At 37.5% G+C, this 22628-nt stretch overlaps 3 protein-coding genes across 10 annotated transcripts in view; 1 reads left to right on the top strand and 2 right to left on the bottom strand.

Moving 5' to 3' along the window:
- dnm3a (dynamin 3a) overlaps positions 1-11922 on the bottom strand; it is a 50430-nt gene extending 38508 nt beyond the window's left edge. For 4 of the 6 annotated variants that reach the window (XM_089118501.1, XM_039693083.2, XM_089118502.1 and 1 more), the window contains exons 1-4: positions 11626-11921; positions 11164-11374; positions 1550-1623; positions 338-487 (exon numbers count right to left, since the gene is read on the bottom strand). In XM_089118501.1, coding sequence (XP_088974627.1) covers positions 338-487; positions 1550-1623; positions 11164-11324 — 385 coding nt within the window. In that variant the 5' untranslated portion in view covers positions 11325-11374; positions 11626-11921. Of the gene's footprint in view, positions 1-337; positions 488-1549; positions 1624-11163; positions 11375-11625 lie in introns of all 6 variants that reach the window. The other 2 variants (XM_039693086.2, XM_039693087.2) reach the window with 1 other exon arrangement.
- Positions 11923-12605: 683 nt separating this feature from the next.
- Positions 12606-22628, bottom strand: part of mettl13 (methyltransferase 13, eEF1A lysine and N-terminal methyltransferase) — a 24156-nt gene continuing 14133 nt past the window's right edge. For 2 of the 3 annotated variants that reach the window (XM_039692489.2, XM_039692490.2), the window contains exons 5-11: positions 18208-18949; positions 16800-16999; positions 16519-16708; positions 16239-16415; positions 14166-14378; positions 13836-13967; positions 12606-13719 (exon numbers count right to left, since the gene is read on the bottom strand). In XM_039692489.2, coding sequence (XP_039548423.2) covers positions 13427-13719; positions 13836-13967; positions 14166-14378; positions 16239-16415; positions 16519-16708; positions 16800-16999; positions 18208-18949 — 1947 coding nt within the window. In that variant the 3' untranslated portion in view covers positions 12606-13426. Of the gene's footprint in view, positions 13720-13835; positions 13968-14165; positions 14379-16238; positions 16416-16518; positions 16709-16799; positions 17000-18207; positions 18950-20200; positions 20525-22628 lie in introns of those variants that run through there. The other variant, XM_039692491.2, reaches the window with a different exon arrangement.
- itpa (inosine triphosphatase (nucleoside triphosphate pyrophosphatase)) overlaps positions 20644-22628 on the top strand; it is a 2751-nt gene continuing 766 nt past the window's right edge. Inside the window, exons 1-6 of the mRNA XM_039692492.2 lie at positions 20644-20791; positions 21501-21558; positions 21640-21704; positions 21788-21861; positions 21948-21979; positions 22062-22174. Of these exons, the coding sequence (XP_039548426.1) occupies positions 20729-20791; positions 21501-21558; positions 21640-21704; positions 21788-21861; positions 21948-21979; positions 22062-22174 (405 nt within the window). The 5' untranslated portion in view covers positions 20644-20728. The remainder of the gene's footprint in view (positions 20792-21500; positions 21559-21639; positions 21705-21787; positions 21862-21947; positions 21980-22061; positions 22175-22628) is intronic.

Here is a 22628-nt window from a genome sequence, read left to right as displayed (position 1 = left end):
AAACTTAACCCTAAACCTAGCCCGTCACCTAACTGACGTTAAAGGTAAAGCGTCAGTTGTATGACGGCCCGGGATCGCCATCTACCGACGTTTAAGGGGGCCCTAAAAAGGCGGATATTGACGTATGGCCAAAAAACGTCCCAAGACGTCAGTTATATGACTTTTTGGGATGAGACTGTGTTATCAGCTTTGCCATCACAGCAAAAAGTTACATTATAAAATATATTAAAGTAAAAGACCGTTTTAATATGCGTTTTTGATGAAAATAAATGCAGCCTTGTTGAGCATAAGCGCGTTAATGTACATCAATGAATTACTTGTTTTCTGACAATAATACCATTTGGAGAGTAGACACGAAGGTTGATGGGAATGGAGGATATGCCCTTATTTGTTCCAGTGACTCTGTCTGTCTCTGCTTCAATCTCCAGTCGGACATCATCAAAGTCTGTAAACTTCTTTCCTTTACAGTGCAGAAACTCAGCATGCTCTGTAGTGGAGAATGGAAAGAACGAATTATAAAAGCAGAAGATGATAGGGCTTTAAGGAACTGACAGCGCGACAGTTTATAATTCATGGAATTTAAAGATCTGTCAGTTCTCCACTCTCCATACACCGACTGGTTTTAATCTTAACAGAGGAGACACTGACCTCTAGTGCTCAATGCACATACAAACCACAAGATATAGGCAATTTTTTCAAAGTAGAAATGGAAACCAAATACTCAGACTAGGATGGATTATAAAATTAACCGTATAGAATATTATTGCCAAAGGAGATTTGATAAATTAAAACTGAATATGGAAAGTTAATTATTTTACATTTTGTAATATTCAAATCCCAATTAAAGTTTATAAAATGGTTCAAAACTATGTTTAACTGCTTGTGTTTGTATGATGTATAGTATAAATTGAAGAAGCCACATGTATGTGTGCAATTGTGTGATAATTTGATGTCAGGGTATGTTTAACATCAATATATTATTATAAGGGTGCATAGATTTAAATAATTGTAGTGTAGGATGTACAAAAAGCTTTTGTGCAGTCATCATTTTCAGTGAAGGGAATTATAGAATGATTTAACAACAGATTTTAAAAGCCATACAATTGAAAAAAAAAATCTCTTCAGCTTTACCTAGCTTTGTGATAATTGGTTAAATGGTATTTGATTAATGTGTGTATTTTTATTGTATTACTGTGCCTTAAATTTTAGATTGTTTGTTTGTTGTAATATTTTTAAATTTGTAGTAAAAGCCCAACTAAAATTAAGTATCCTACACTGTTGTCACATGAACTCAGCAAGTGATATATTTACTTCAAGGGTGAAATCAATTTTTTAAATAATTTTTAATCCAATGTTGTGTAATAAAACATTAAAAATAAAAATTAAATATTATTTAATATAAAAAAATATTTTAAAAAGTAAACAAAACAAAAAAACTGCACTTGTATACATATATATCGAGTTATATTGAGATCTTCCGAACAACGTTTGGTACCTGTTCACTAATTAAGTACCACAACTAAAATGTGTATGCGAGTCTCACTCATACCTGTAGTTGAACTGATGAGCTGAAGGACAAGTGGTCTCCTTGTGACAATTCCTGATCCTCTAGGCAGGAAATCTCTGAGAATATAGCATTGATCATTATGTCAAAAAATGAACAACCATGAGTAAACACATTGTGCAAGCCAAAATACAATTCCCCTTCCTAAAACATATACACATAAACTTCCCCCACATGATACACATACAGAGTCCCTTGTCTGAGGCAGAGTGCCAGAGACTCCCTCATTGCATACTTGGATTAGTCCAGTTTTACAGTGAAACCATAAACCTTGTCCCACCTCCTCATGACCCTCTTACTCTGATATTTATGGCACGTTTTCACACAACTTGTACTGGCCTGCACATTTACACATGAGTTGTGGGTGAATTTAGCCTTAAATAACCAGTAAGTAGTCAATTCATAATCCAGTCCAGTTCATTTTCACCATCAATTTGCAGATCACTCTATAAATAAAACAGTCTAGACGAGGAACTGCAGCTGGATCACTGATATTCTTTATGGGTGATGTTAAAATACCCCCTACCCCTGTTTGAAGTGCAAAGAAATATTTAAATAACCCAAATCTTAGTTTGATTACCCCAAATTATCCAATTTATCTTAGAAGCTATTTTGATTTTTGTTCTTTATCCAATCTATTTCGAAAGACACAACAATACAATGATGGGAAAAGTTGGACTTTTCCATGGAAAATGTGTTCTCCACTTGGTCTGATAAATCCTAGGCTTGAAATGAAGTGTCCGCGGATCTAAAACAGAACTATTTCCCAAAATAGAGGGGAAAGTCCCATTGGATTAGACCTAGTTAAAGGCATCCAGGGAGGAGGCCAGAATACAGGTAGAAGCTGCATAAAGCGTGTAGCATAGATTGCTGCAGATATGACGTTTTTTTGTATGCCAACCCTGAAATTAACATCAACCTGGGTCCCTCACCAAAAACCCAACATTTCCATTGGTTTTTCCATTGGCTTTTGGATTATTGCAGATTGCAGAATTGGCTCTTTGACAAAAAAAAAAAAAAAAAAAAAAGCTAAATGAAGGCTATAAACAAACCATGGTCATATGACTTTAACATCACCATCGTTAAGCTTTAGACAACTCTTTCAGCCTTTATTATTAAAAAAACGTTTTCACTGAAAATTTAAGATATAATAGTTTGCAAGAGCGCAATTTATAAACACAAAGAGCCTGTTAGATCGGACTTATCAGTAAATGAGTTCTCCTGTTCAGCGTTATGATGTTTAATGTCCCCAAAAAACTATATTATTCCATTTAGCCACTTGTTAGCAAAACCCTTTCTCAAGACAAGTAGAAGCTTTAAAGGAGGTATTCACAAGGAGGTATTACTGGTTTATTTTATGTTTTTATGACTGAAACGTGAAATTATTTAGTGCATTAAATTTATTTTAGGCACTAAAAACCTACTGACTTCAGGATGATGGAACTGGGTAACTCGTTTACATGTTTTGGCCTACAAAAATGCGTCAGCCCTGCAGCACTGCTACTAGGCTACAGGCTACAGAAAAAGAAAATCATCATAGTCAATTGCATCATCATATTTCCGCATACTGTTGGAAGTGGTTGCTAAGGCAACTATTAGTATTGTTCATGAGGGTTTGGCATTTGTACAAACCACTAACCCCTAAGTAAAGCCCCTGATATACTTCAAGCGAAATCAAAGAACAAACCAATGTGACATAATTTCGAACAAAATCAGGTTAAAACGAAGTTCGTTTGGAGTTTGTTTTGGGAGTTTGAAACAAATTGCTAGAACAAACTTAGGTTTGTGGCGATTACGTAATAGGTTGGTGTGTGCTGAGGCTCCACCTTATTTCACATGGAAATCTTCTTTGGTTCATTTTTTTCTGTTCAGACATCCGTGACTAAAAACATGAAAACACTGGAGAACTGCTTTATAGTAGAAAATTAAATTGTACTTCTGATGAAATGAGACTATAAGAGAAGAATGAAAAAGAACTAAATATATCTTAGTATATACTAAGTATATCGTGAGTAAATCGGGGCCTTAAGTATTGAACGTATTTTAGCCATGAAACTACAGTATATGAACAAGCCAGTCTGTGGTATTTAGCTTGAACTTTCACTTAGGCAGTGACTCATCAGTGTGTTTGACACATGGCTCACTCTTCTACAACAATGTCCTTTACATTCCCAGTCATTCCCAATACTTATCCTTGACCTCCACTTTCTAACCCCTTAACAAAGCCCCTCTTGACTCAACTGCTACAGCCTCATCTTCTCCCCCTTGTCTTTGCTTTCTACTTCACTATCTGCTTATTTCACACTGTCCCTCCCCCAGCACCCAACATGCATTACTGTAGTAAACAGACACAGTAATGCTGAATATAGGCTCTATGCACGATCGCTTCCGGGTTTGTCTCAGCACGCACAGTTACATCCGGTGCTGCGTCAGAAGCTGGTTTTGCGTTAGGTGGAGATAGTGTCAAATTACACTCGCTGTTTACAAAAACTTTCTGCGGTTAACCTGAATGATGTAAACAACACTGTGAGGCAGTTAGCGGTCACAGAAGAGTAAAAAAAGAGAAGTTTTTAAAATTATATATTTCGAGCTATATCAACAACTTTGAGGGTGAGTCTTCTCTCATATCGTGCGAAATCCGACTAGCGAATCAGCGAATCTAAAATCGTTGTCTCCATTTCTGAGAAAATAAATTAATAAAGTTTTGCCGCTACACTGTAAACAATATTTTCAAGATTTGTTATCACAACATATTTTCTTTTGTCAAATCAACTTTATTATAATTTATTTAGTTGCGATAACTTATTATTTTGAGTTTCTGATGGTTAAATTAATCTACTTCATTGTATTAACTCACTTTTTCCAGTTCAATCAACTTAAAATTTTAAGGCAACCCAGGTTACTTACTTTAAGTTAAACCAACAATATTTTTTTTACAGTGTAGTAATCACATTTTTTCTTTTGTCAAATCAACTTAAATAATTTATTTAGTTCAGATAACATATAATTTTGAGTTTCTGATGGTTAAATTAATCTCCATTGTATTAACTCACTTTTGCCAGTTCAATGAACTTAAAATTTTAAGGCAACCAGGTTACTTACTTTTTTAAGTTAAACCATCAATATTTTTTTACAGTGTATATACTTTTCCTGCAGAACGCGCTAGCGGAAGTAAAGAAGCTGGTTGAGATTCTTTCTGACATACTGTACGTCAGCAGGGTTTGTGCATAGAGCGTATTGAGCACTGCCTATGTGTAACATTGCATTAATGTTTACACATTTCAGTGGTTGTTTGATTAAGCATTTCAAGATTGATTAAAACACTAGCTCAAGCAAAAACTAACAATCTGTCATTATTCTGTCAAGCTCCAAAACTGACAAAAAGCACCATAAAAAAGTGTGTCCTGTATGGCGGAAGGAGAAGACTGAGGTAGATTGGGAGAAAGGGCGGAGCAGACAAAGCTGGCGACCAGGGTGAAGCCGGCTCGGCAGGAGCGGAGCTGACGACCACCAAGGCGGAGCCGAAGACCATTACAGAACTAGAAATCTGGAGTTGGCAGAACTAGAAATCCCCAAGGCAGGGCAGAGGGAGCTGAAGACCACTTCAGCAGAGTAGGTGAAACTGTAGACCCCCACGGTCAAGCAAGAGCTACTAGAGCCGAAGACCACCACGGTGGCGCTAGTGGGGCTGATAACCACCCTGACAAAACAGCTCGGGCAGAACTAAAACAGAGAGGTTGAAACGGATGGCTGTCACAGTGAGTTCATAGATGACCTCTGCGGTCATGTCAGGGCAGGCAGGAAGTTCAGGGGTGACCTTCGAGGTCATCTCAGAGTGCATAGGTGATTCAATATCAGGTTCCGCTGGTTTTGAAAGCCTTGGGACAGCCTTAGATGCTTCAGGTGTGGCGGCCATGACGGATAGATCGGATTTATCAGTGACAACCATGACGTGAAGAGGGTCTGGCATGGTGGCCATGTTAAAACAAATAATTTCGAATGAATAAATAACTTGGCTATTCTCTATAGCTTTCCCAAAACTTTGTATTGCTGCTCTTCTTATGTTACATCTATGTTCTCCTCTGGATGAATCGCTTGTGTTGCTCATTTGTTTGTCACTTTTTTGTCTGCTAAAATTATAAATGTATATGTAAAGTAGACCAGCCTGGAAAATTCTTCAAAAAAAAAAAAGAAGAAGAAGAAGAAAAAAAATTACGAATACATCAGCAACATTTTATTTCTGCATTTTGTCATGTCATCTACTAGTCATGTAATAATCAACTACATCCTCTACTAAACCCAGGCACTACGCTTCTTCTATCAATAAGATCCCATTTCACTAACCCATTTCTCCAGGCATCTCTGGTGTTCCAATGACTGGCAGTGATACTGAGATCACAGATGGCTGAGGGTGCAGTGTTCTTCATTCATATATAAACCATTGCTATGGATACACATACTCATTTTTATGCTGTGCATTTAAAGGGTTAGTTCACCCAAAAATGAAAATTAAGTCATTAATTACTCACCCCCATGCTGTACCAACCCCGTAAGACCTTCGTTCGTCTTCGGAACACAAATGAAGATATTTTTGATTAAATTTGAGAGCTGTATAACTACCACATTGGCTCCTAAGGGACTGCCTCTTGACGGCCCAAAAAGTCAATGAAGAAAATGTTTAAATATCCCAAGTGACTACCGTGGCTCAACTATATGTTTATCAAGCGACGCGAATACTTTTTGTGCGAAAAAACAAACAAAAATAACGAGTTTATTCGACAATTTTTTTCTTCCTTATAGGCCAGAACGAGACTTCCTTATAGATTTCCACGACGCATGCGCGAGAATTGCGATCTGAAGTAGTGTAAGCGATGTAAGCAGATCGCAAATCTCGCGCATGCGTCGTGGAAATCTAAGGAATTCTCGTTCTGGCCTACAAGGAAGAAAAGAAATAGTCGAATAAACTCGTTATTTTTGTTTGTTTTTTCGCACAAAAAGTATTCGCGTCGCTTGATAAACATATAGTTGAGCCACGGTAGTCACTTGGGATATTTAAACATTTTCTTCATTGACTTTTTGAGCCGTCAAGAGGCAGTCCCTTAGGAGCCAATGTGGTAGTTATCCAGCTCTCAAATTTAATCAAAAATATCTTCATTTGTGTTCCGAAGACGAACGAAGGTCTTACAGGGTTGGTACAGCATGGGGGTGAGTAATTAATGACTTAATTTTCATTTTTGGGTGAACTAACCCTTTAAGCTTTAAGTAGGCCATCATATGACTGCCTCTGTTTTTTATGTAAATTGGTCCGCTGAAATACTGTACAACTTCTACGGTGCAGACCACATCATTTATTTTATGGTCAGGTTTTCTGAAGCAAGGAGAAACATGATTTTTATTTGAGTGATAGCCAAGGTCATGGTTTTGATTCCCATGTACCCCTATTATGCTTTTTTTTCCTTCAAAATATTATCTTTTACGCAGTGTGTAATATAGCTGTTTGTAAATGTAAAAGTGCGAGGAAAATAAAGTTATTGTCTCCTAAAAGAAACAATCGATTCTGAAGTGCCGAAATTAGTCTCACCTTCTGTTCCATAAACAATGTAACAAATTTGCATAATAACAGCCTATGGTCTTCATTGGCTGCCAGCGAACAATGTCTACTTTGACCCTCAAACACGGAAGTTGTAGCTTAGGCCTGGAAAACTTTGGTTTATGTTTTGACGATGTTTTCAGAGCTGTGAATCCAGTTTGATGCACTTCAAAAGGAATTGAGGACCCAGTCTGAAATTGATATTTCCAGAAAACAGACACCATCATTTGCATCACTGTGTATGAAACACTGAAAAAGAGCTGAAATTCAGATATGGTAATAGGCAGGGTTTTTCCGACACATGCTTTAAGTGGTAGGTCAAGTGCTACGTTGTATGTTCCAGTCCAAAATTGCCATGCCCTTCACTCGCTAACTTCCCTCTGCCTCGTTCACTCAAATGTACGTCATTGCTTACGTTGCATAAGTGCCCACTACTGGCGGAAACTGCAATGAGCTGAATTGTCCTAAGTCCTTGACCACTTGGAATCAGATTTTTCTCCCCCTTTAACAATATGTTTAATGCAGCATCCAAATGTATATAGATGTGTTTGGGTTTTAAATTTTAAAAAATCATAATTAATATATCATAGAGTTGTAAGAGTTGTATAGAATTATGGGGTCATGCCAATGTCATAAGGTAAGGTGAGGCCCTAAAGGTAAGGTAAGGTAAGCCCTAAAGTTACCCTGTTAAATGGCTAGAATGATAGAGTGAAGCACCAGTTGTTTGGGCTTTTTTTGTGAGTATGCGGCTTCCTTTTTTGTCATACATAAGATAAAGGGAGGTGAGCCACCACTCGAGAGCATTTAAGGCTGCCACTCACTCATATGAAATATGTTATCAGCGGAGAGTTAAGTGGCATAACATCATTCTAGAAAGAAGAATGGAAATGTTTATGCTACCGCTTGTTTTTTTTCTACTCACACCTGTGTTAGCCCACGGACTATTAGCCACCTCAGGGTAGAGTAGTTGGTCTCTCTTTTAAAAAAAAAAGTTGTTTTAGAGTAAAGACTGAAGCTGGAGCTCAGGACCGTCTTACATTTTTTGGTCCTGAGTACATAGCCCCCTTGAGCTCTGTTTGGGTTTTCAGTAGGCTGAGCAATTCTGCAGCCCCTCGTATGAAAAAAAATAAAATAATCAATTTCTCGTAAGGCTGTAGCTCCTCCAAGACCTCGGGTAGATCTATGATTACAGGCTGGTCCTCACCAGGGCCGCCTCTGTAGCTGGGCAAGGGTATACTAGGGATAGTGGAGGCGTTCTGCAAAAGCATTTCTGCCTCTGTTCATTCACTTTTTGAATATAGGTTTTTTAGCATCTCTATATGACAGCCTCCTCCCACGGGAAGCCGTTAGGCCAAGGCCCACCCCTTTTTATGTATTCTGGGGCAAGAAGAGTAATGCAGCTTGGTGCAGAGGAATGATTTATAAAGGCACTGGGTTAGGCCTCAATAAGGCCTCCGTGGTACAATGGGTCTTTCTTGAGCAAGATTAGGCAGCCACCTTGTAATTCTCTATGCAGGAAAAACCCTACCTTATCTAAAGGCAAATGCCAAGAGGCACTGTCTTCGGACAGACAGGAATTTGGCCAGACTGAAATGTCCAATGTAAGTGACAGCAGCTCAAGCCTTCCTGGTGGCATTTCGGGTGAGTGTGTTCTAGAGGGCTGCATTGGGATTGAGTCCCAAATCTTGCGGGAGAGGGTGGTTTGAACTTTGCTGCAGACGGGAATAGGCGGCTAAAAAAAAAAAAGCGGGATCGGGAGGTAGCCTAGTGACATGATGGAGATGTCAATAAATGATGTGGAAAAGAACCTCAAACGAGGTATTTACAGCACAAAACCTAAGGAAGGCAAGTCTGAAATTTTTTGTGTTTTGTCTTTCTGTGTTCTCCGAGCTGCTTTCAGACATGCTTTCTGCACATTTACTCCAGGACCAATAAAGCCTATGACGGAATACTTCAATAGCTAAAATCAAACTACTTGAAGTCTAAAGAAACGCTCAGTAGACCAAGTGTTTTAGAAGTCCCCGATAGCCTATAGCCAGGCTACTATTCATCTTCCTGATCATTGCGTCAGAATAAATGCAGGCCAGGGAAACGAAACAAACACCCCAATGAATATCTCTAATAATAGCAATACAAATACGTGTTTTTTTCCTGCGGGACGGGAGAAGAAACATCAAAGCATCTCTATTATTGTGCGGGATTCTGTTCTCAGGGAACAGAGGTTACAGTCGTAACCTAGACGTTTTCAGACTCTTTAAGAAATGAGGTTATGTGCAATGTACATTATAAGCAAATTTAAGAGTTTATAGCTGCCCTATATAATGCATCATCAAGTGTGTAGTCATCTTCATCCTCATTTAGTACAACTTTCATTTTTTACTTTTACGTATTCCAAGTCTTTTTGAAAAAAGGGACATGTAACATCTTAGTGTGATTTTACACTTTCAGGGATCTATGAATTTTGACATAGAGTTTGTGATTTCGTATTGTGAAGTGGGTCAACGTGTTCTAAACAACATAACATTTGCTATACAGAATTCAAGTGTCATTAAAAAATAACAGCCTGTTTATCAAAACAGAGTAAACTGGGTTTCCACGAACTGCCTGAAAGCATGATTCCTCACAAACTGACTGGGATTTTGGTCAGAATGTTTGAGTGCCTCCGTCTCAGATAAGCAATGAATCATGTTCTCAGTCAGACATACTTATCTTAGGCTCTATTCACTTCAGCTCACCAAACTGATATGCAATGAGCAAACAATAGCTTTCACTAACAATCACAGCTTCCTGTTGGACAGGCCCAGTCTTTCCATGCGGAAACCAGCGTGCAAAGAGAAGATCCTGTGAGGTTCTCTTGTGCAAGGAAAATAAAAAAAATGATTAAATACTTGAAACTGTATGCTTTATAGAGACTCTTAAAACCGTTTTATAATAGTTTAAAATTTTGGGGTCAGAAAGATTTTTTTGTTGTTGTTTTGAAGGTAGCTCTTATGCTCAAAACTAAAGTAAAAACAGTAACAGGTTATTACATTACATACATACATAGAATACTGTTTTCTATTGTAAATATCTTTTTATATCTAATTTATTAATGTAATGGCAAAGCTGAATTTTCAGCATAACTCCAGTCTTCGGAGTCACATCATCCTTCAGAAATTATTCTGATTTGGTGCTTAAGAAACATTCATTATTATTATCAATGCTAAAAAAGTTGTGCTAATTAAGATATTTGTGGAGATTATGATAAATTTGTTTAAGGATTCATTAATGTTTGATAAATAGAAGGAACAAATGAAAAGAAACATGGCCCCATACTTTTGAAAAATAGTGTGTGTGTGTGTGTGTTATTTAACACATTTAACTTAATTTTCGGTTTTAATATGATCACACGTTTAAAGTTCAGAGGGTTGCAGAAGAAACTACATCAAGTTGTTTTATCTCAAGAGATCAATAAAAAACATGTTAAACCGTTCAAAATGACCGCCTTTAATTATCAGACTATAAGTAAATAAGTATTTCTATCTAATTTAAATATGTTTTTAAATTCTCTAATATCAGATTGCCAACTTGTTCTCATGGTCTGTATAGTCCAGAGAAAATGAAGTAAATCTTCAGATTCTGCATGGCTCAGGGACTTTCGCTTGGCAGGCCATTAGACAGATGGAGGAAGAGGCAGTGACTGCTCCCGACTACAGATGAGAGCGTGACCATCTGCACCTGCTTCAGCTATACACTTCAGTGCCTCTGCCGAAAAGTGACTCGATTCAACACCACTTGCCAATCAGTCAATTCTGAGATTATCGCCATCAGCCACATGACCATGTAATATTTGTATCCCTTTCTTTTGTTAGGATTTTGACATTTATATATCATACTTCAGTCACCCTCACTCCTACCATATTGATATCAGTCTGTTATTGAAACCCTACATTGTTCACTGGAATGTTGAACTGAGCTATTAATTATAATACACAGCTATAGACAGTGCCCAGTTATAATGGTGTCATACCTGCCCACGAAATTTTCCAGGACAGAGCTTTTGCCCGCGCTCTGCCCCCCGACCACCGCGATCTGCGGCAGGTCCAGGTTGCAGCTCTGTCCGATGGCACTGAAGGCGTCCTGCAGGCGGTTCACCAGCGGGATGAGATCCTCCATCCCCCGGTTGCCCATGGTTACGAAGCCGCGAGGATGCAGCGCTTGAATCACTGGGCTCAGCAAACCTTTGTTATATATGACATATATATTAAAAAAAATAATAAATAAAAATAGAGAGTTTGAAACAACTTGCCAAATTTAAATAAGGTCAGTTTTTTTATCCAGCCATAACGTTAGTACGTTAATCTTAATCAATTATTAGTGACATACAAAACCACTATCACATTCCTACTGCGTTACTTTACAATATAAAGTTTTGTTTTGTTTTCACAAAGTGTATGTGATGAACATAAAATCAGTTAACTGTTGTAATTACCTGTTGGTTTATCCGAGCGTTGGCCGTCCTCGCACGCAGACTGTGCAGTTCAGAGTAACGGCGCTCGTGTGCAAGACACTGAGCAGAGACTGAACTTAAAAACACACACCCCTTTCTATACACGACGAACCGAAAGAAACTAGAAGGTGATATATAAAGAAACCAAATAAACTATCTTCACTAAAACTCAACTTTTTAATCATCGCAAAAATCTCCGTTTTAATTTGTCCTGAACTCAACTTGTGGTCGAAACCTGACAGCCAACTGTCCGTTTTTTGTTCAGCGCGCTTGCGCGTACTCGCGCAAACGCCACTCCTCTAGGGGGGATATAAATACAGATTTGGTGCTCCTCAACAGAATGCACTTTTTACTTATTAGCGCTTGTTATTAATGTATGAGAAACAATTTAAAAAAAAATCAGAATTCAGTTATAAGGAAAATGGCAGTTACGTTCCAGCAGTGGCGTGCCCCTTTTGCTTAATGCTTTCACTTAATGCTTTCACAATCTAAAAACGACACACCCGAAAGAATACATGTAAAATCTGTAAGTATTCATAATATATATATATATATATATAAAGCAAAACTCTGTCTATTCAGTGAAAGCTAAAACTAAAAAATAACAAAAACATATAAACACGTGGTTACTTCTATCGATCACTCATATATTTGATTAGCGTAAACATATACTATTATTATTGTATAATATTATCAGAAACGAGGATATGGTGCACCAGAATTTCAATACATGTAAAGTGGTATATAGAGCTGAATATAATAGAAACTAGGACATTTGTGCAAATCTAGGTAGTAGCTAATATATATATTTGTATGGCCTTTCACCCCTTGATAGGGCAGTGAATGCCACTGGAGGGTGCATCCACCCTCATGTCAGAACAGTAGACTCATCCAGTAAAAATAACACTGCACAGCTATTATAGGGTTGCCAGATAGTTTGATTCTGTAAAAACACTAGCGAATTTCTCTTTATAGCAGTACATTTAATTTATATTTTTGTCAACCAGTAAAAAATTTATTACATTACAAATACTACAATATTAAAAATGAATATATTACAAATATTGTAAAATGAATATTACAAATATTACATTATATGAACATAGTTAATGTTATTATAAGGCATATCTCAGGAAACAAACATTTAATGTCAAAGAATTTATGATTATTTTATTATTTCTGTTTAAGGACCATTACAATTTTTCTTTGTTTGAACATGAAACCAAAGCAAGATAAAATGTACTCTCTTTTTATAGGGGAGTCGTATTATAATCTGAATATAAAGTATAGTCCCTATATTGCCATTATTTGTCCTATAAAGTAAGACACACAAGTAAGACAAAAGATTTGCATGTTGTATTGATAATTTGGGTTAATGAAGCCTTTTGATGTTAGCATTTGCATTTAGATAGCATACAGATCATCAGTGATAATTGTTAGTATAGTTTTAACCCATTCAAATACTTTTGAACTTTTGAAATGTTACTTTGGTGTTTTCTTTAAAAGCGCTGGAAGAGGAGGGTAACATCTTTCACAAAATGATCTTGATGTGTGCGAATAAATCATTTATAATAAATGCCGGAATATTCCATAAAAAAATGTCATGGTGACTTTAACGGTCAATCAGATGATCTCTTCCTTTATAAGTAGACGTTTTGTTGTTTTCCAAAATAGGATGCAATATTGACCAGACTAAATGCCAACACGAGACTGGGACTGGAATAATTCCTTGAAAATGCAGCTCATAAGTGAAATGAGCCATTTATTTTATCTCTCCACACCTTTAGACGACTTTCAGGTCATTCAGCATTGCAGTAATGTCTATTTGAGGCACACATGGTGCAGTCTGGGTGTTTGCACGTAGTGTCTTCTGCAGGTCTTTTGCTGACTGCAGTAATGTTTGTGGAACGCTGTGAGGTTTGTGTTCCTCTCCTGGACTTTTGCAACATAGTAGCACCTCGTTGACTTCACCCTCGATTCCACGAGAAAACACACGTGGGAACACGGCTTGAACACGTTCAAGAACTGACTTCCTGAGAGCCGAGTCTCGACACACAAGGTTCAACATAAATAGTCCTTTGGGATGAGAAAAAGTAAGATTGATCATGGAAAACAACCACTAATTACAGCACAAATGTATATTTTACTAACGATCTCAAAATCAGAATTTCAAAACTTCTTTTAGTGGTTACCTCGAGGGGTTAATAAGCTGTAAACGTTCTTCAGAAGTGATGTTTCTACAAAGGCAGGTGGAGGGCAGCTCATGCCCAGGGTCGTGTCTTTGCTGTCAACGTCAAACATGATGACATCAAAAGAATGTCCCCCTATAAAGAGTGCAGAACATTTTTATATACTTTAGAAGGAACCGGTTGTCTGTCTTGAGCAAAGCAGCTAAAACCCAAATCCATGCCTTCTCTATAAAATAGATGACCAATAGGCCATCGAATATTGTTGTGGACAACAGGTAGCCTTAAAATCAGAAAGGTTTAGAATTAGAACTACGAGTCTAGATGATCTCTCACCCTGGCTCTCCAGTGTTCTGATGTGCTCTAGTCCGTCTCCAAGTATAACTTTCAGCCTCTCGTCGTTCTGAAACCCAAACCAGGTCTGAGCCACTTCCAGCACTGCTGGGTCCAGTTCAACCACTTCCACCCGTGCACAACGCACAAAGTCATGAAGAAACTGGGGCAGACCCCCGCCACCTAGTCCCACCAGTAACACGGAAACTGGTTGATCTGTTGGAGAACATGTGACCGACTAATCAGAACAGACTTTTTTGTGAATTATGCATATCGTTAAGGGAGAGTGACATTCATCACCATAAAAGTGGTCCATATGATTAATGCTCGTCATTGCAGTTTTCAGACCTCATACAATAGCTTTGTGTGGGGAACAGAACGAAATCTACTAGTTATCAATTACCAAAGTTATCTTACATTCAATTTAAAGCAAATTGGCATTGGCTCTCATTTTTGTAATGTAGTAATCTAACATGCTGTGCCATTCTGTAAATTCTGGGTTCAGGCTAGAAGCAAAATTTAGGGAAGGGTAAAATTATCAGTGAACATTTGCAATAAAGCATTAATAGTGCAACACTAAAATACACTTTTTTTTCGGGTTTCTAACTAACGTGAGAAGTGTGGTGGAATATGTGCATATGAATACTGTGATAATTAATTATGGTACTCGAATTCTCCCAATACATTGCAGGTGGTATTATGCAAATTAGTGTGAAGTGCTCCTGTGTATTTTTCTAATGATTTCAGATTTTCTTTATGATGTTTTTTTTTTTTGTATTTATTATCTTTTTGGGAAATGTATCATGTATAAATTACACAGAGCTATCATTTTTATGTAATGTGGGGTGGGGGTTTATGTTTAATGAGGCTTTATATGACACATTGTTTTGAGTACAACATTGTTAACCCTAAAACCGTATTCTGGACAAATGTGGGCAAAATAGTTTTGATTTATTTTTTAAAAATGCTTCCCTTGATCTGAGCGGTACAAGACTTGCCTACTTTTCCTAAGTTTACCTCCTGAACACACAATTTTTGACTCAATTCTACAATGTTAAGTGGGTGAAAAAAAACACCTTAATCTTGTATTTGGGTCAAAATGGGCACCCATAGAAATGAATGGGAAAAACTATAATTTAGAGCATTCTAAAATAAGCCAAAATAAGACACCAGGTGACAGCAAAGTCACTTCATCTTTAGGTTTTAGCTCTAAGAACTTATTGGAATGATATTTTAATGTAGTTAATATATATATATATATAATAATAATAATAATAATTCATTACATTTATATAGCGCTTTTCTCGACACATATATATATAATAATTTACATATAAAATATTGTACGTTTTGAAGTAAATACTTTCTAAAAATATCCCCAAAATAAAAAAAAAACACCATAAATGGATAGAAAAAACTTTATCGAAGACAGTGATATAACATTTATAATAAATAAAAATTACGATCACACATGAGTCCTCTGTGCCTACATATGTCCACAATTATAGGATTAAGGGCTATAAAGTATATACGGTTTGAGGGTTAAGAATAATGGATTAAAAATATTTTTTCCTTAAAAACAAAAGCTGAATAATAATAGACAGATTATTCAATTATCAAAATAATCGTTAGTTGCAGCCCTAGTGCACAGTGTCTTTTCAATAGAACATGTCTTTAATAATAAAAATCATGATTATTTTTTTAATATTGATATTATAATTAATAATAATCAGAAATCAGCATATTAGAATGATTTCTGAAGGATCATGTGACACTGAGTAATGATACTAAAAATGCAGCTTTACATTTTAAAATAGATTCAAATAGAAAAGAGTTATTTTGTAATAATATTTCACAATATAACGGTTTTTACAGTATTTTGGATCAAATAAATGCAGGTTTGTTGACATTTCTTTCAAACTTTTGAAAGGTAGTGTGTCTATTTAGCCAGAATATAATTAATGATTTTAACATCAAATAAAGAACACACTTTAAATTAAAAGCATAACGATACAACCCTTTCCAAATCTAAATGCTTCAAACTATTTCTAAGCTTCTTAATGTTGGTACACTTACCTTTATTATTGATTGCATCCATTCCTAGCATGGCAAAACCTGCCACCATGACTTCATGGTGTGTACAGCAAAGAAAACCCCTGTCCACACTGCGATCTTTAGCTTCCATTAAAGCAGGGGCTTCAGAAACAGATGCTTTGGCTTTTCTCTTGTTCTTCTTTTTATGAGTAGAAGAAGCTGGAGAAAGAAACAAAACCCTGACATAAGTCTTCAGTCTTATCTGTTAACATTGCAGAATTCAAACAGCTGTTTTTAGCATCCAGGTATTCTGTAACTGCACCTGTGGCTTTAGACTGGAGTCTGCTCTCTGACTGCACCAGCTGGGAATTATTCATGAAGATCAGCCGGCGATAGAGATGACCATCCTCTCCTCTCACATCCTCCACAGAGTACTCTCCCGTCAAAGCACTGAGCCCTCGTCCAACGACCTCCCTCCACCCCAGATCTCCTCCCACAGACAGGAACGGCACCTATACCACAGCAAATGTGACAGAGAGAGTGCATGAGTGAGAAATGAAGACAAGATAAAGAGCAATGCAGCTGCATGATATTCTCGCGCACCTGCTGATTGGCTGGCATTCCAGGAGGAGCGAGTTCCATCACCATTGGAGAGAGCTCTGATTGGACCGCCTGCATGTCCTCATACTCTTGATCTCGATGCATTGCCACAATGACCAGGCGTCTGAATTTTGCACTGGACGCTAGCTGAGTCCGACCTTCAGCTGAGCCATATAACCAATCAGACTCACGGCCCTGAGGAACTAAAATAAAAAAAAAGTTTGATTAATTATTATTTTTTATAAAAGCTGTTGTTTAATTGGCAAACGCTTAAGGCTAAGAAGCGCCCTCGCCCTCAGATCACTTGGACGTGGCTGTGGTTACAAGAGGTAAAAACAATATAAATACTGTTTGTTTTTTCACACAAACCGCTCGTTTCGTGTCTTAGGCCATCAGTGTGTACTTACATTTACGACTCATTAAATCATGTTTAATTTGGACTTCTCTGTGGATGCTCTTTTAGGTGGTGACCATATACCTCCATTATATGACTGACAGACAACAACGGTTTGACCTAAAAATTTCAAAATTGAAAATACTGTGGAAACAAAGACACCTACATCTTGGATGCCCTTGATGTAAGCTAAAACATACCAAAAATTAATTTCAAAGTGAACTATCCCTTTAACGTTATTCCGTCCACATGACATTTTAACTAGTCTCGTCACATGATTCTCAGTTAAACTTCTTAAAATGCATTATTTAAAAATGTATATTTAAGTAATAAGTAAAAAAAAAAATCCCCAAAAAGATAATTACTTTTGATGTGCCAGCCCGTTCTCATCCCAAGGCGTCATATATCTGAAAGCGTAAACATCCAACGCACATGGCACCCTTTAGCGTCAATATGAGACGCAGTTATATATGGGCCAGAAGGCGCCTCCTAGTGGTCTAACCCTAACCCTACCCCAGACCTAAACCTACCCATACTCTGCACATGTTATATTGACCCTAAAGGGTGCCATGTGCGTTGGATGTCTACGCTTCTGCAAAAGCGTCAGTAGCTATATGATGTCTTGGGATGAGAATGCGTTGGCAGTTTTAACCTATATGAATTTGTTATCAGTTGTAAACCTTATGTCAATGGCCCCTTTTTTTTTTTTTTTTTTTATATAGCACACATAACAACACAACAGACGTTGCCCAAGGTGCTTCACATACAGGAAAAACTAAAACAGTATAAAACAATTATTAACAGTAACATACAGCTACATACAGACAAACAGTGTAATATAAAAAATAAAATAAAAAATACTAGCTATGTCTCTTTCACACATAAAAGCCAAGCTACTTTAGACTGACCCCCATGCTATATCTAAAAAGTAGGTTTTTAACACTGCCCCTTGTCACTGGCCCCTTAGCCTATGACAATGATAATAACAATAAAGAGGCAAAAGAACCAAAAGCTCACCAATAAAGATGGCAAAGTGGTTACTCCGTGGCAGCTTGGCAGAAGGCAGGCTGTCCTGTACCGTCAGAGTGTATCGAGGCTTGCCGGTGGATGCGTGGCACAGTGTGAGGGACTGTGTGCTGTTGGCATCTGTTCCACCTCTGAGCTTATGAAGCATTAGATTGTAGGCCTGCCTCTCCTTCACAGCAGACAACAGTTCCGGTACTGATGCGAGTCTAACCGGAGCGCCATCCTCCCCCTGACAGAGCTCAAGGACTGCAAACGGAGGCGGTTGGCGGAATTTGGTGCAGACCAGAATGAAAACAGGGAGGGCGAAGGAGGTGTCGGAGACTTCATTCTGCTGTCCACATAGGCAGTGAATTCGTACAGCCCAGCCCTGAGCGAAATGTTCCACGGCCAGCTTTATGACATGTTCCTGGGCTAATGTTACGCAAACGTACCGGCCCCCAACACTCAAAACTCTGACAACTTCTGCAAGCATCCTGCCTGCAAGAGCACCGTCCTCTTCTGAAGCCATGGCATCGAGCGTGCCCTTATCTAGGGCTGCCTGAAAGCTCCCGCTCTCAAAGCCTGTCTGGGTGGCATCCACCTGCTGGAAGGTCAGGTCAGGACGGCGCTCTGCGTTCCGCTGGTTCATGTGAGACACCACCGTCTCGCTGATGTCAATGTTGGTTAGCTGATGGTATCCAACATCATAGAGCTGTTCACTCAGCTCAGAGTTACCACAGCCGACCACCAACACCTGCAGGCCAACAGTTACAATTCTACTTATACGTTTACATAACACTTGTACAAACTATATATATAGGTTCCTACAGAATTATTGGTTGCTTAAAAATAGTTTTGTTATTATTTACCAAAAATATTGAAATACTCTCTAGCTTTTCTCTACCTCAAAAGTTTGAAAGAAGTAGAGAATCGTCCTTTAGAGTCAGATCATTGAAAGTGAAATTTAACTGACTTAAATTTTGGCCTGTTCATCATACAAAGCAGGGTACGCCGAATGCCAATTGGCTTTATGCCCAGCTGCACTACTTCCTGAACTTCAGCCAGCTCCTTGTTTCCTGTCTGCCATTATTGGCCAAATTGATTAATCCAGGTGTGCCTGACCTCAGTAGTCATGGCAACAATAATCAGACACACCTGGATTAATCAATTTGGCCAATAATGGCAGACAGGAAACAAGGAGCTGGCTGAAGTTCAGGAAGTAGTTTAGCTGGGCATAAAGCCAATTTAAATATTCAAGCGCAACAAGACTCGAAAGAGGCACACTTCTGAAGCAGGCGCTCATAAAGACGCTTTTCTTGCGCTTGGACAGACATATTCACATAAAAAATACCTGTCTCGACTAGTGTTCAAATAAACATAGACTGTTATTTCTTGAGTGAACAAAAACAGTTGAGAAATAAAACACGTGACGTGTAACAGTATAATGGATCCGCGCAGCTCTTAAAGGGACAGCAGCCTATTAGACCTAATTCTGTCTGTGTTTTAATTTTAATCAAACAAAAGTCACTTGCTGCTGAATAACTCTAAACAAGGATAATTTATATAGCCTACAGTGAAGACCATGTGGTGCTAGTTATAATTTGATTATTAATTTTCTCTACCTGAAAATTACTGTTAGACTTACCAAAAAAGTAGTTTGTTCTAATGTTTTTGTGCTATTACAATTTAAAATAACTGTTTTCTACTTTTATTATTTTTTAAAATGTAATTATTATTATAAATGTTGAAAACAGTTGATAAAAAATTACTTTATACGTTTGTGGAAGTGGAAACTAATGATACATTTTTTAAGGATTCTTTTATGAACAGAAAGTTCAAAAGAACAGCGTTTATTTTAAACAGAAAGTAATAGATATTTAATATTTTGCAATACTATGTCTTTACACTTTTGATCACATTACACCTTAATGAATAAAGCATGATTTTTTTTTTTTATCTCTTACTGGCCCTCATTAAAGTCTTGCATTATAAAAATCACAGTTACCTTATCACGGGGTTTAATGTATTTGTGTAGTACACCGCAGAGCGAGTTGTAGTCTCCGTACCACTCGAAAGCCTTTTCTCCTCTTTTACGGAAAAAGCGCTCCCAGTAGTCGGCTGAGCTGAACTCCTCAGCGGTGCGAGGCAATAAGCTCATGCTTATGGATCTGATCCTCAAACCCCCTCTCGGTGAAGCTTTATTTAGATTTAACTGATGAATTATAACTTTTTGGAGGCAGATAAAACTTTACCAAAACATTAAAAGGGTCAATACTACAGAAGATATGATTTCTATGCTGCAGTCGTTAACATGTGACGACGCTCTCCCACATGTTTTGCACTTTCCACCCGGAGTGATTTTACAGAAGGACGATATATAATAAACAGCGATTGGTCAATGTGTGAGGGGGTGTGTCTAGAGTGTGGTATATGCGTTCACTGATTGGTGGAAGTTGTAGATCGATGAATACGATTGGTTTATGGCATGTCCGTTCCTAAAGTGCGTTGTTGCGGGGCCGAAACAGGCTGAAGCATGGCAGTACCTACCGGCAGAGCTGTGGTATTCGTTACCGGGAACGCGAAAAAATTGGAAGAGGTGAGAGTATGGCGTGTTTCATAATAATGAACCAACCATAAATTATCCATTAAAAAAATACAACGTAAAACAGAATGTGAATAAGCGTCATGTAGAGCATGAATAGTCTCTCCTCACGTGTAATATGTTATGGCAGCTTCATAAATATCCCATGTCCAGTCCTGCTAGCTAAATAAACGACTAAGTTAGTTAGTTAGTGGATTGTATATTTTATAAGATTTTTATTTTTAGATTCAAGTGTCAACTGCACACATTTGAGCTACAAAACACGGCCTGAAATGTTAAGTACATTTTTATTTGTGTTCAGTGGTTAGGATCATGGTCAGTAGTACAATACAACAAATCATAACTTTATGTTAACTTTTATTTTTTTTTACCGTTTATTTCTAGAAAATATCAAGATGGTTTTAATCTGAATTTAGTTTTTAATTTGCATTTTTGTGAATTTTCCTGAAGGAATATTCACAAAAATGCAAATTAAAACTAAATTCAGATTAAAATCATCTTGATATTTTCTAGAAATAAACGGTGAAAAAAAATAAAAGTTAACATTATGTAGACTATTAAAAATAAAAACACTGGAATTTCAGCCTAAATCAAAATATGACTCAGCAGAGGTTTGTATTGGTTAAAACTGCGTCAAACAGTATATGTTTTTGCAATTCTATTTATTTTACTAATTGAATCTAATAGTTTCCTGTTCAAACAGGTAGTTCAGATCCTCGGTGACAAATTTCCCTACAAACTGACTTCTAAGAAGATTGACTGTAAGTATTTGGCTGTCATACTGTTTTGTTGACTTCTCAAGCATGCTGTTGCTGTATTTGTAATGTGATTGTGGCTTACAGTGCCTGAATATCAGGGGGAACCAGATGAGATTTCTATACAGAAGTGTCAAGAAGCAGTCAGGCAGGTGTGTAAATTACACACTTTTTCACTGGCTTTCACTGGGTTGATGCCTTAGCTCACACATGATCTTGTGTGTTTCCTCTGAAGGTGGATGGGCCAGTGCTCGTGGAGGACACCTGTCTATGCTTCAGGGCGCTAGGAGGACTACCAGGACCTTACATGTGAGTCTCACTCTAGTTCCTTTTATACGCTGTAAATATAAAATTATATGCATGGTATACAGTAAATATTTTTCTTCTCTTGACAGAAAATGGTTCTTGGATAAACTGAAGCCTGAAGGCAAGGCACTTTGACAAAGGTTTGGCCTACGTCTACTGAATTGATCTGAATTATTAAGCTGTTTTCATTAATATGTTTGCAGGATTGTATAAATTGCTGGCGGGTTTTGAAGATAAATCAGCCTGGGCTCTGTGTACATTTGCTTTCTGTGCTGGAAAAGAGGAGCCAGTTCAGCTGTTCAGAGGAATAACCGAGGTGAGCATGTTTATTTACTGTCCCATCAGATATAGTGCTTTTTACATTGAGGTTTGGTGCCCATGATTTACAGGTTTAATGATCTCATCTTATTTCCTTCTCTCTTTCTCCATTATTTATGTCTCCAATATCACTATCAAAAAATAAAATAAATCTATTGACAGATGAGATGTGCTGTATATATGCAAAACAGATTTTTAATGTACTTTACCATTCAATGTTCACTAAGGCTCCATTTATTTGATCAAAATATAGTAAAACTGTAACATTATGAAATATTATTTACTGTGACGCAAAGCTGAATTGAATGAGCCCAGTCTTCGGTGTCACATGATCCTTCATAAATAATTCTGATATGCAAGCTTTTCCTATTCTTATCACTGTTGTGCCGTTTAATATTTTTTTGTGGAAATGGTGTTATGCTGTGTTAACCCAATAGCCTGCAGGTTTTTGA

The sequence above is a fragment of the Pimephales promelas genome, chromosome 13, assembly GCF_988280905.1.
Source record: "Pimephales promelas chromosome 13, fPimPro1.hap1.1, whole genome shotgun sequence".
NCBI classification, from domain to species: Eukaryota; Metazoa; Chordata; class Actinopteri; order Cypriniformes; family Leuciscidae; genus Pimephales; species Pimephales promelas.
The sequence above is the reverse complement of the archived record's forward strand: the minus strand, read 5'-3'. Positions and strand labels throughout refer to the sequence as shown.